This window comes from Trachemys scripta, chromosome 18, assembly GCF_013100865.1.
Source record: "Trachemys scripta elegans isolate TJP31775 chromosome 18, CAS_Tse_1.0, whole genome shotgun sequence".
Taxonomy (NCBI): Eukaryota; Metazoa; Chordata; order Testudines; family Emydidae; genus Trachemys; species Trachemys scripta.
The window spans coordinates 23,405,566-23,416,732 of NC_048315.1; the positions used below are offsets into that span (position 1 = coordinate 23,405,566).

The following is an 11,167-nucleotide window of genomic DNA, read 5'->3' on the forward strand; positions in this document are numbered from 1 at the left end:
CAAAAATGATTAGGGAGCAGGAGCATATGACTTCTGAGGAGAGGCTGAGGGAACTGGGATTGTTTAGTCTGCAGAAGAGAAGAATGAGGGGGGATTTGATAGCTGCTTTCAACTACCTGAAAGGGGGTTCCAAAGAGGATAGATCTAGACTGTTCTCAGTGGTGGCAGATGACAGAACTAGGAGTAATGGTCTCAAGTTGCAGTGCGGGAGGTTTAGGTTGGATGCTAGGAAAAACTTTTTCACTAGGAGGGTGGTGAAGCCCAGCGATTCAAGTAGTAGCAAGTAGAAGTATTGGAAACAAATGGTTTCATAGAAAATAAAATCATAATATACATTCTAGAACCTAGACTTAATTAAGAAGATACTGTCACGTCTTGCAGAATGTTGCTCAACCAAAATCTTCGCAGCTTTACAGCCAGGCTGGCTGTGACCCTCCTTTCATGAGCTATGCACGCTGTCAGTTTGCCTCTTTGGTGAAGACTTCAGTGTGTTTCTTAGCTCTCCAAGGTCCCCCGCACCAATTCTTTGTTTTTATTAATAAACAGGACACCCCCGGTTGTTTGTTTATTCCTGAAGATTTCCTCACTTGTAGATTTTGCAATCTCTCAGGCTGCTCCTGGCTCAGTATGCGAATAGCCATGCAATGCACAAATGGCCAGACAGTGAGATAAGTGTCAGTTATCTCCTGCCTGAAAAGAATATTTCCGAAGTATGGAGCCTCCTGATGACCTGCCTTAACTCCAAGACCTTAAAAACACAATTTTTAATATCGTACATAACTCCTTTAAATATTATCCACACACACATTTTGCAATGGTTATGACAACCAGTAGGTTGCTGGCTCTCAGTAGAGATCTCATATACCACTCTTCGGTGAATTATTATGCAAATATCCAACCCAGGGGATTCCTGTAAAACCCTATGCATCCCCTGTAGCCTCTGCCAGTAGACATGGTGGGATCCTTGGGTAACTTTCTCCCACAGGATGGAAGGAGAGCTGTGGCAGGGGGCTGGAGTGTGTGCTTTGGGGGTGGGGTGGGAGTTGTGTTACGTGGGTGTGAGGGAGAGTTGCTTTCCAAGGGCCCCGGCAATTGCTCTTTTCTGTTGGTGGTGCAGGTGAAGCTGGTGCAGCACACATACTCCTGCCTGTATGGGACCTTCCTGGGCAACAACCCATGTGAGCGAGAGATGCACAACATTTACAAACGCACCTGCTCAGTGTGGTCCCTCCTGAGAGCTGGCAACAAGAACTTCCACAATCTCCTCTACATGCCTGGCACCGAGCAGGTGAGTGGCAGCCCCCAACCCAGCTGTATGGGCTTGTGGCTAGCAGGCAAAATTGTCTGGGAAGAGTAATTGGGTTGGAGGGAAGGGAGGCTGGCTTGCCTTGGATGGGGAGGAGTTTCCCTTTTGTCCTGTCCTTCAGTGTAATTTCTCCTGCAGGTGCTGCACCCAGTGTGCCATGTGCGAGCACTACATCTTTGGACAGCAGTGTACCTTCCAGCATCATCCCCCTGTCCTCTAGGGGAGGAGGGTATGGACCGCTACCTGCCCCCAGGATCTCAAAGCCAGGAGTTCAGCGGCAGATCTTTGGACAGGTAGGGAGAAAGGAGTTCCAATTTGGGTTCCCTTTCCACCACGGTCCTGGGTTTCTTTCCTGCTCACTTGCTCTCTCCTCTGGCTGACATTATTACACACACACATTTGCCATGAGAAGCACCCAGCACCATTGTCCTGAAAAGACAGGGCCTGGAGTGTCCTGAACATGCCTGTCACCCCTCTCTCCAGGGTAGCCTCAGTGAACACCTGGAAGAGAGAGTACACTGCTCCCTGCCATACTAGGAGCACCATATGGGGAGATTTCATGTAGCTGCTCTGAGGCCACCTTGTAGTGGTGCGAACACCAACGTGTCCTAGGTAGCAATAGAAGAGAGGCCTAGGGGGAAGGGAGACTGGTGCCCAGATGTGGTGCTGGCTGCACTAGGAGTGTCTATTTCTCGCCCTAGGAAGCAGTGTGTGAAAGAGGAAGTTTGCGTGACACTTGTCCATGCCTCTCCCAACTAGCTGGCTTGTGCGTTCTCAGTCTAATGCTGATGCTGCCTTCACCTTCACACACAGGCAGTTCACCACAGTGCCCTGGGCACTTCCTTCTCCCCCTGATCAATGGAGAGCAACACCTGGGATGCTGGCTTTGGGGATCCAAAGGGAAGCTCCTCCAGCTATGTCCCTGTGCTCCAGGGGCTGCCTGGTGCTATATAGACCCTACCCCTACCCCTACCCCAGCCTGATGAGGAAACTAGAGATTAGCGGAGGTTCTTGTTGGCTGGTTAGGCCTCTGAGGTGATGTCCCAGCTGTGAAGTGATTAAACCAAGAAATGGCTGGCGAGGAACTCAGAATCAGTGCCCACTTTTAACATGTTGACTGTAAGTCTAACTTCCAAGGTGATGCAATGATGCAACCCTATTAACTATGCTCTCTCGTCACACCTCGGGGCATCCTACCACTATTCAGAGACCTAGCCCTGTGTGCTGGGCAGTTCCCTTCCCCCTCTGCAAGGGCCCCTGTGGCACAGAGCAGCAGGTACTGGGATTTTTGTAGTAAAAGTTTCTTCTCCGGAGATTCAGGCTCTGTTTCTTGGTTCCAGGTTACCAAAGACAAGATCTATGGATGACCTGCTTTCAGCTGGTGACTCCAGCAGCCCGCTGACCCGTACTTCTAGTGATCCCAACCTGAACAACCACTGTCAGGAGGTCAGGATGGGCCTGGAGCCCAGACAGGCCAGCACAGAAGGCCCTGAGCTGCACCCCGAGGAAGGCAGCGTGGTGGCTGTGGGAGAAACGCAGCAGGTGCCAGTGGAGCAGGGGAAAACTCACCCCCTGCAAACGAGCAACAACTTCAACAGCCACACTGATCATCAAGCGCATTGCAAGCCGCTTAGTGGCTGGGTGCCTCCACCAGCAAGCAACATCTTTCCAGAGACAGAAATGGGACGGAGGGTGAATGTGGAGGATGTAGATGGCATCAGCCCAGCTCCAAACCATCCTGGACAGGAGAATGTCTGCAGGACTTGTGTCAGGGCTGTGGAGCAGCTTGAAACATGTCCCTATAATCCTTCAAAAGCAACTGGCCTGGAATCTGATGGAAGCTGGAATCTTGTGAAACCCCCACATCAAGACACCCTAAATCCTGCAGTGGGCATTCCCAGCCAGGACACTCCTGCACCAAGTGTCTCTCCTCAGAACAACCCATGCCCCATGCCAGGCATCCCTCAGCAACATAAAGACACTGGCAAAAGTGGGAGCAGCAGGAGCGGGCACTGGGAGGAAATGGGCCAGGTGGGGATGGTGCCGCTGGAGCTGTGGCAAAGGCCCATTTCCCAGAGCCAGACCAGCGAGTTCTCCCTCCTGGGTTCCAACTGGGACAGTTTCCAGGGGATGGTGACGTCGCTCCCCGGTGGGGAGACAGTAACCAGGCGGCTGCTTTCCTATGGGTGCTGTAACAAGAGGTTGAGCAGCAAACAGTTGCGGGCACCAGGGCTCTACCTCAGTAGCCAGTGGCCAGCAAGAGAAGGTGTGAAACCACCAGTCTGCTCTGGCTATCCCAGTGCACATTGTGCAGGCCCTGAAGGGAAGCCCAGCCGGCCATGGCTACCCTGCCACCTGAAGCAGGTGTCTGGCTCCAAGCATGTGCCACCAAGCTGCCCTTCCCCTGTGCCTCCTCTCTACCTGGATGATGATGGGCTCCCCTTCCCCACAGATGTGATTCAGCACAGGCTGCGACAGATCGAAGCCAGCTACAAGCAGGAAGTGGAGCAGCTGCGCAGGCAGGTGCGAGAGCTCCAGCTAAGGCTGGATATACGTCACTGCTGCGCCCCCCCAGCTGAGCCACAGATGGACTATGAAGATGACTTTGTGAGTAATGGCCTATAAAGTGCCATCTCCCGCCGGGTCTGACCCATCCATGAACCATGACATCCTGCCCTTCATGTCCCTGCTCTGGGAGCATGTGCTGCCAGGCTCACATGTTCTCTTACCCCTCACTTCCTGTTGGTGTGCAAGTTTGCTGCTCATTAGGATAATGATTCACTCCTCCCCTCCCCCGCCCCTCCTCCCCATCCAGGGGTTCTACGTTCTCCTAGCCCAGGAGGGAACAGAGTTCCTTCTCTGATCTGGACACCATCTCCTCCTGGCCTTCACTCTCCTAGTATCCAAAGATTCCTTCATCCAATCTTCCTTTATTTCCCAAGACGTGGGGGATGACGCCAGTCCGGATTCTCCTGCCCTTTGCTTCCTGAGCTGGGGAGCGACAGTGCCACTTGCTCCTTCAGGAGCCATTCTGAGTGGGGTGGAAGGGATACTACTCTTTGGGTCTGTGCTGGAAGGGGCTGATGGCTTTTGTGACTTTGGCTTTCTCTCTGCAGACCTGTCTAAAGGAATCGGACAGCAGTGACACTGAGGACTTCTACTCTGATCACAGTGAGGACTGCCTGTCTGAAGCAAGCTGGGAGCCTGTCGATAAGAAGGAGACTGAGGTACATCCGTATACAGCTACATGTGTAGCAGGGTCAGCTTTGTCTGTTTGAAGGTGATAGATGCTACAAGGCAGGATGGGATCTAGGCTCAGAGCAGCCGTTCCTGTTGTGCAAGGTGGTGACGTATGGTAGGATTGGCTCTCTGCTTTCCTTGCGAGGTAGGCTGTAGCAGGATGGGGTGCAGGCTTTCCTGGGAGCAGTTCCATGTCCTTTGGTGCTAGGCAAGGTGCGGGCTCACCAGGCTGTGCCTCTGTGCCTTGCTTTGCAGACCAACCCACATGGTTCAGTGTGTTTTATGGCCCAGTGTCACACTGTAACCCACGCTCCAGTCTCAAGATGTCCTCTCAATTATATTGTTTTGCAAGCCTATTACAGGCTCCTGAGGTGAGGTGCTAATGAAGGCTGTTATTTTCCCCAGGTCACACGCTGGGTTCCAGACCATATGGCCTCACACTGCTTTAACTGTGATTGTGAATTTTGGATAGCCAAGCGAAGGCACCACTGCAGGTAAAACTCAGCCACCTCTTGCATATCTCCATTGTTCTTTTCCATCTCCTCCCCAACCCCCAAATGACCATGTCTTTTGTTCTTCCTTTTCTGTCTCAGGCCCCTCAGCACAGGGTCACTGACCCTCCCTTTCTCTATCCACCCAGCCTTGCACACACTCCCCCTGGAGTCCCTGACCCTCTGTCTTTCTTATCGCTGTTGTCCTGGGGTCCCTGGCCCTCCCTCTATCCGTGTTTACACTAGAAATGCAGATGGTGTTTAAAAACATGTCAGCTAACATCTCAACTCCCACATAGTTGAACATTAGTGCAGACAGGACTGAACGCCTTCAAGAACACGCTGGTTGTGTTTGGCCCTAGACTCCCCCAATCTAGACATGGCCTTCTTCTTTATGGAGTTGTCACTGTCTAACTGCTCTCTGCTTTTATTACCCCTTAACAGGAATTGTGGGAACGTGTTCTGTGCTGGCTGCTGCCATCTGAAGCTGCCCATTCCTGATCAGCAGCTCTACGACCCAGTCCTTGTCTGCAACTCCTGTTACGATCACATCCAGGTGTCTCGTGCTAGGGAGCTCATGAGTCAACACCTGAAGAAACCCATCGCCACAGCTTCCAGTTGAATGCCAGACAAGGACGCTGTCCATGCCAAGCCTTTTTGCTCACAGATTTGAGGGACGGCTCTGCCTCCACTGGAATTGTGAAGGTCTTTGGTGCAGCATTTGAACACCAAACTCAAATGCACTGTCTTCAGCAATCCTCCTTGATCCCATATCCGTCTGAAGCAGAGGAATTGAGATGAGACAATACAGTGGGCCCATCTTGGTACCAGTGTACGTATAGCTGAAGACCTAGGGCTAAATAGGAGACCACAACCTCTTTCTCCTATGGATTGGAAAGCGATGCTTTCACAGATACTGCCTGTACAAGTACCCCAAAGCAATAGAAAGGTATGTTTAGAATCAAACTCTTCTTTCCACCCTACAAAAGGCAGTTTGCATTGTACAAGAATGAAGAGGGTGGATTCTGAATGGTACCTCTGTCCTCTGTGTCCCTTCAGAAAGGCTCAGCCTAGAGGTTCCACTGCTTCTCTTTCCATGGAGTTTGATTTGCAGGCTGGCTTTGTGGATGAGGGGTCTGAACTCATTAGCAATCCCTGAGTTAACCTTCTCTTGGATGCGGAAAAGGATTCCTTCTCTCTGAAGACAAGATGGGGCTTCTCTGCGAGGCCAAGCAGATCTCTGCCAATGTCCGGGACCTGCAGAGAGTAGTGAATGCACAGACTAGACTATCCCCCTGCAGTACTGTGTGGGGAGAGGGGAGAATGGTTTGTTCTCTTCTTGCTCTGCCTGTCTACTTCTAGTCTCTCGCAGTGTCACAGCCTGGTGCTAACACAGGAATGACCGTGATTCTGTCCTGGGATGGAAACATAACTTGTGTTCCTGTGTTGCTCCTTCTCCCCTTTGCTGCCTCCATCTCCTCCTTTTCCTGTTGCTCTATCCTGAAAACTTGACATCTTGAGGGTAGGCCGTAGTGTGTTGTTTTACCTCCTGGAACGTGCTGTTTGGTGTGCGTGAGGGTTTCAGTCCAAATGCTGCTATATATTTCTGTGCACTTAATGTAACCCGAAGAAGGGAGAATGAAGCAGAGATACCAAATTGGGGGTAGGGAGAAAGCCGGCCAACAGAGCCTCTACAGTCTGTTTTTTTTCACTCTAATGTGGCACTTAACCAAAAGATACAGTGATGGGCATGACGTGCAGCATATGCCCCTATGCGACAGAAACAGTCTCTGGTTCATTCCAACACCACTTAAAAGTTCCTCTTGGACTTGACTTCCTTTCCTGTCTGCTGTACAGAAGCCATAACTTTTAGAGTCGCCCTTTTTGAAATCTGTAGTTATCGCCTCTCTGTTACTTCCCTATGCTACACACCCGGCATCCCAGCTCGTTTTAAGGGAAGCTCACTAGGGTACGAGCTTAGGAAGACGTGAGTTACAAGATTAAGCTTCTGCTCTTTTCTTGGATCTTTGTGAGCCATGTTTGATACTTGGTTCTTGAGAGATCCGGAGAGATGCTGGTCGGAGCGTGGAACCAGGGACATTTTTATAGCTGGGTAAATTGTTTTTCTCCAAATAAATAGAGACCACAGATACCCTACTTAAGACTCCACATTGAGAGGGTGGGGGGATATGAGTCCTCCCTGTCTAGTAAATAACCAAACACTAGGCTATTCAAACCATGTTCTGACCTCCCAGTTCTATTTACAAAACCCAGTGGTTTTCAAATTTCAGTTGAAGGAGTAAAAAACAAATGAATTTCTCGCACTTTTACATGTCCGCCTCCCTGGTTTCCAATAACGAAAGCAAAGCTAGCATCATCTGAAGAGACTGTATCTGCTCAGACTGTTTTGCTGTTCCATACTGGGAGCAAACAACAAGGGGGAGAGAGAGAGAGATGTCATACTTCTGATTCTCCCCGCCTTGTACCTTGCATTATTTCCACCTGTGGAGGAGAGTGGGGTGAGACACTGATCCCCTGGTGAGAGCACAATTCCCATGTGGCCTCACTTTCTGTGGGTGGAAGTGACTGCAAGCAATAAGGCAGCAGAGAATCAGGTCCGTATTCCTGGACATTTGGATTCAGACATGGTTAATCTAAACTGCTTTCAGCTCTTGTGGGTGTCAGTGTCAGAATGTGCTGGCCAAAACCTCCAAATCAGTTCAGTAGCGTTGTGACAAACAATGTGCTGTAAGACTCAATACATTTGAAATAAAATCTCTATATTAGTGCCGCTGTGTTTGGCCCGTTCTTTAGTCTGGATTCTGTTGTTTTTTTCATTTTAGATAAAAATCTCCCCAGCCAGCTGTGGTAGGGCAAGAAGTCAAAGTAAAGCCATGCTCTTACACTCGCACACGCCACACTGCCTCTCTCCTGTCAAACCCATTAAGCCCCTGTCGTTCTGCCACCGGAGTGCATAGGAGCTCTGTCCTGTGTATCCCCTTAATGGCCGGGTGAGGAGATTCCCTTCCGCCCCAGTTATAGTATGGAGAGTTCACCTGCTCCTGACCAGCATGCTTGCGACACTTCTGCCTGGAAGCAAGTCCCATTAGCTTCATCTCTCCCCACCTCCCCCAGGCAGGGCTGGTTCCACTGGCTCCCACATAACCAGATCATTGCCTGGATCCTCCCTTAGCCTGATACCCAGTGTGTTGGACGGAACAGAAAGAACTATGTTCAGGGCTCCACTTGCTGTGCCTGTCACTAGTGAGTCACTAAGTGAGCAAGGTGGCAATCCAGTGCACTTCCGTCAAACACCTGGGAGTCAGCAGCGCTCCTCTAGGGTAGAGTCATGTTGTTAAGGCCAGAAGGGACTGCTTTAATAATCTAGTCTGACCTCCTGTATAACACAAATGAGAGAATGTCACCCAGCAATTCCTGCATCAAGTCCTTTACTTCTTGTTGGGCTAGCTTCAATTTCAAGATTCATGGAGTCTTTGAGGATCCACCATATCCCAGGGTAAACTGTTCCAATTGTCCATTACCCTTCTTATTACAAATTTGCACCTGATTGCCAGTTTGAATTTGTCTAGCTTCAAATTCCAGCCATTGGCTCTTGTTATGACTTTGCTAGATGAGAGAGCCCTCTAGTATGAGAAATCTTCTCAGGAGTGCTAGCAGTGAGCTCTTTGTATTTCCACAGCGTCCACAGTATCTCAGAGCACTTCATATCCATGGAACAGATTATAAAGTCAGGGATCACTATGATCGTCGTCTGACCCCCTGCACACAAAGATAACACACTAGAATTGCTGTGGCCCCTTCTGAGCAAAACACAGCTAAACTCCAACTCACAAATCGCATTGTGCCTCCCTTAGTTCTTCCTGCAGTTCCCACAGAATATGCGCACTGCAGTGTTCTACAACAGTTTAGACTGGAAGTGAAAATGTCCGTATCCTATTGAAAATGCAGGAGGAATTGAGGGATACAGAATGTAACTAGGGAGCTGGAATTTAGCCAGGACACAGGAGTCCCTTCCTCTCATGAACAGGGAATTTTACTAACTAGTTGGTATCTTAATTTTGTCCCCTCTGAATGAGAAGAGCACTAGCAGGAGAGCCACCCTCATGCAAGAACTGCAATGTCTCTCTGCTGAAGAAACCCACCTACGGATGGTTTTATTTTAACTCAAGGAGGGTACGTCTACACTGCGATTAGATACCCGCAGCTGACCTGGGCTTGGGCCAAGGCACTGTTTTAATTGCGGTGTATACCTTCAGGTCCAGGACCTTCCCACCATAGATCCTAGAGCTCAGGCTGTAGCCTGAGCTCAAATGTAATTAAAGAGCCCCTCAGCGTGAGTCTGAGCCATCTGGCACAGGCCACCCCTAGATTCCTTAACTGCAGTGTAGACATACTCTGGGATAGCCTCAAGACACAATTCCTCCTTAGAAGGGTCCCAGGAGGTCAACACTAACGTAGTGTTACCATGGTCAGCATCATGCAAATGCTCTACGGGAGCAGTCATTGAGAAAGTTACAGGTCCATTTACATGGGCAAAGTTTCTTAGAGATTAAATGGTTCTGAAGCCAGACAGTGGGGTCTAATCCTGCAAAGTGCAGCAGGGGGGACTTGAAGCACCTCTCAGCAGGATCAGGTCCAATAATGGGGTCTGTTTTAAGCCAGTAATGCTCTAGCACATTTTGGCCCTATTCCCATTAAAATTAACATGCTGGCTTGAATGAAAGGTATATTTGCAGTCTGGGGACAATGCCAATCTTAGACATTATTAGTCGTACTTTAACATCTTCAGCCAGAGTGACATGTCCAGCTAATATGATGCAGAGAACTTTAAAAGGGGGTTAAAGTTGCAGCCATAAAATAGAGCTCTTTGCTACCCATATCTTTCCTGAATGTGAGACGTCAAACCCCCAGCATTAAAAAAAACAGGAAATACTCAGTTAAGGTCTCTTTACATATCCCCAAAAAATTATTAGTTACAAGAAAAAAAATATGCCGCGAACTTTTGAAAACCAAGAAGTGCAGTTAGAGTTCTACTTCTCACACCCTATAACAACCCATCCTTAACCCAGCCCCCACAGTGATGGCAGTACCCCTTAGCGTTCTTTTGAGAGTGGGGAATATTTACCTAAATTGCAGGAAATCCCCTCATGCAGTGTTGTGATAATGAAGTTGGAAATAAGGGGAGGCAGCATGATTGCCCAGTGTAATCTCTGTCAGTGCCGCTACACAGGTCACATTGAGATCCAAAGGCTGTTGGACTTCATGAATAGGAGTCCGACTAGAGAGAGGGCCAGAGAAATGTTAGGGGCGTAAGATACTGTGATGGTTCCAGTTCTTCTTGCCATCCCTAAAAGGGCAGAGTTAAGGTCTGTGAAACAGCACCTTGCCTGTGCATTTCCTGGTTTTCAGAAGCTTGTGATTTGTTTTTTCTTATCACACTAATATTCTTTTTGGCATCATGGAGAAAGATCTTAACTGAGCAGTTCTTTTGTTTTTTCTCATGTTTGGCTTTATCTACAATAGAAAATGCATTGTGTTAGAAAACATATTAACTAACATATTTGGAAAGAGACTCGTTGACATATTCATAGTGTAGTGATAATACTTTCTATTCCAATAATAATTAGGGAGGCTATTAAGCATTTTATAAGTGTAGGGCTAGATAGCTCGCTCCCAAGAGTTTTAAGAAAATTGGCTGAGGAGCTCTCTGTACCAATGATGTTGATATTTAACCAATCTTGGAAACCGGGGAATCTCCAGCCCTAGCCCCGCCCCTGTCCTGCCCTAGCCCTGCCCCACCCACTTCCCGCCCCCCTCAGAACCCCCAACCCTCCCCCCCGCTCCTTGTCCCCTGACTGCCCCCTCCTGGGACCCTCCCCCCCCATCCTAACTGGTCACCTAGGACCCTACGCCCTACCTGTGCCCTGATTGCCCCAACCCTTATCCACACCCTCACCCCCAGACAGACCCCTGGGACTCCCACGCCCCATCCAACCACTCCCCACCCCCTGACAGCCCCCACCCAGAACTCCCGACCCATCTAAACCCCTCTGCTCCCTGTCCCATTGACTGCTCCGATCCCTCTCCCCACCCCTGCCCCCTGACAGCC

General features: G+C 49.6%; 1 protein-coding gene across 1 annotated transcript in view; it reads left to right on the top strand.

Annotated features, from left to right (window-relative positions):
• Positions 1–7,826, top strand: part of MTMR4 (myotubularin related protein 4) — a gene marked incomplete in the record, with an annotated part of 110,548 nt that extends 102,722 nt beyond the window's left edge. Inside the window, 6 exon segments of the mRNA XM_034752345.1 lie at positions 1,118–1,288; positions 1,445–1,599; positions 2,647–3,913; positions 4,423–4,533; positions 4,952–5,040; positions 5,482–7,826. Coding sequence (XP_034608236.1) covers positions 1,118–1,288; positions 1,445–1,599; positions 2,647–3,913; positions 4,423–4,533; positions 4,952–5,040; positions 5,482–5,659 — 1,971 coding nt within the window.
• Between the last annotated feature and the right edge of the window lie 3,341 nt (positions 7,827–11,167).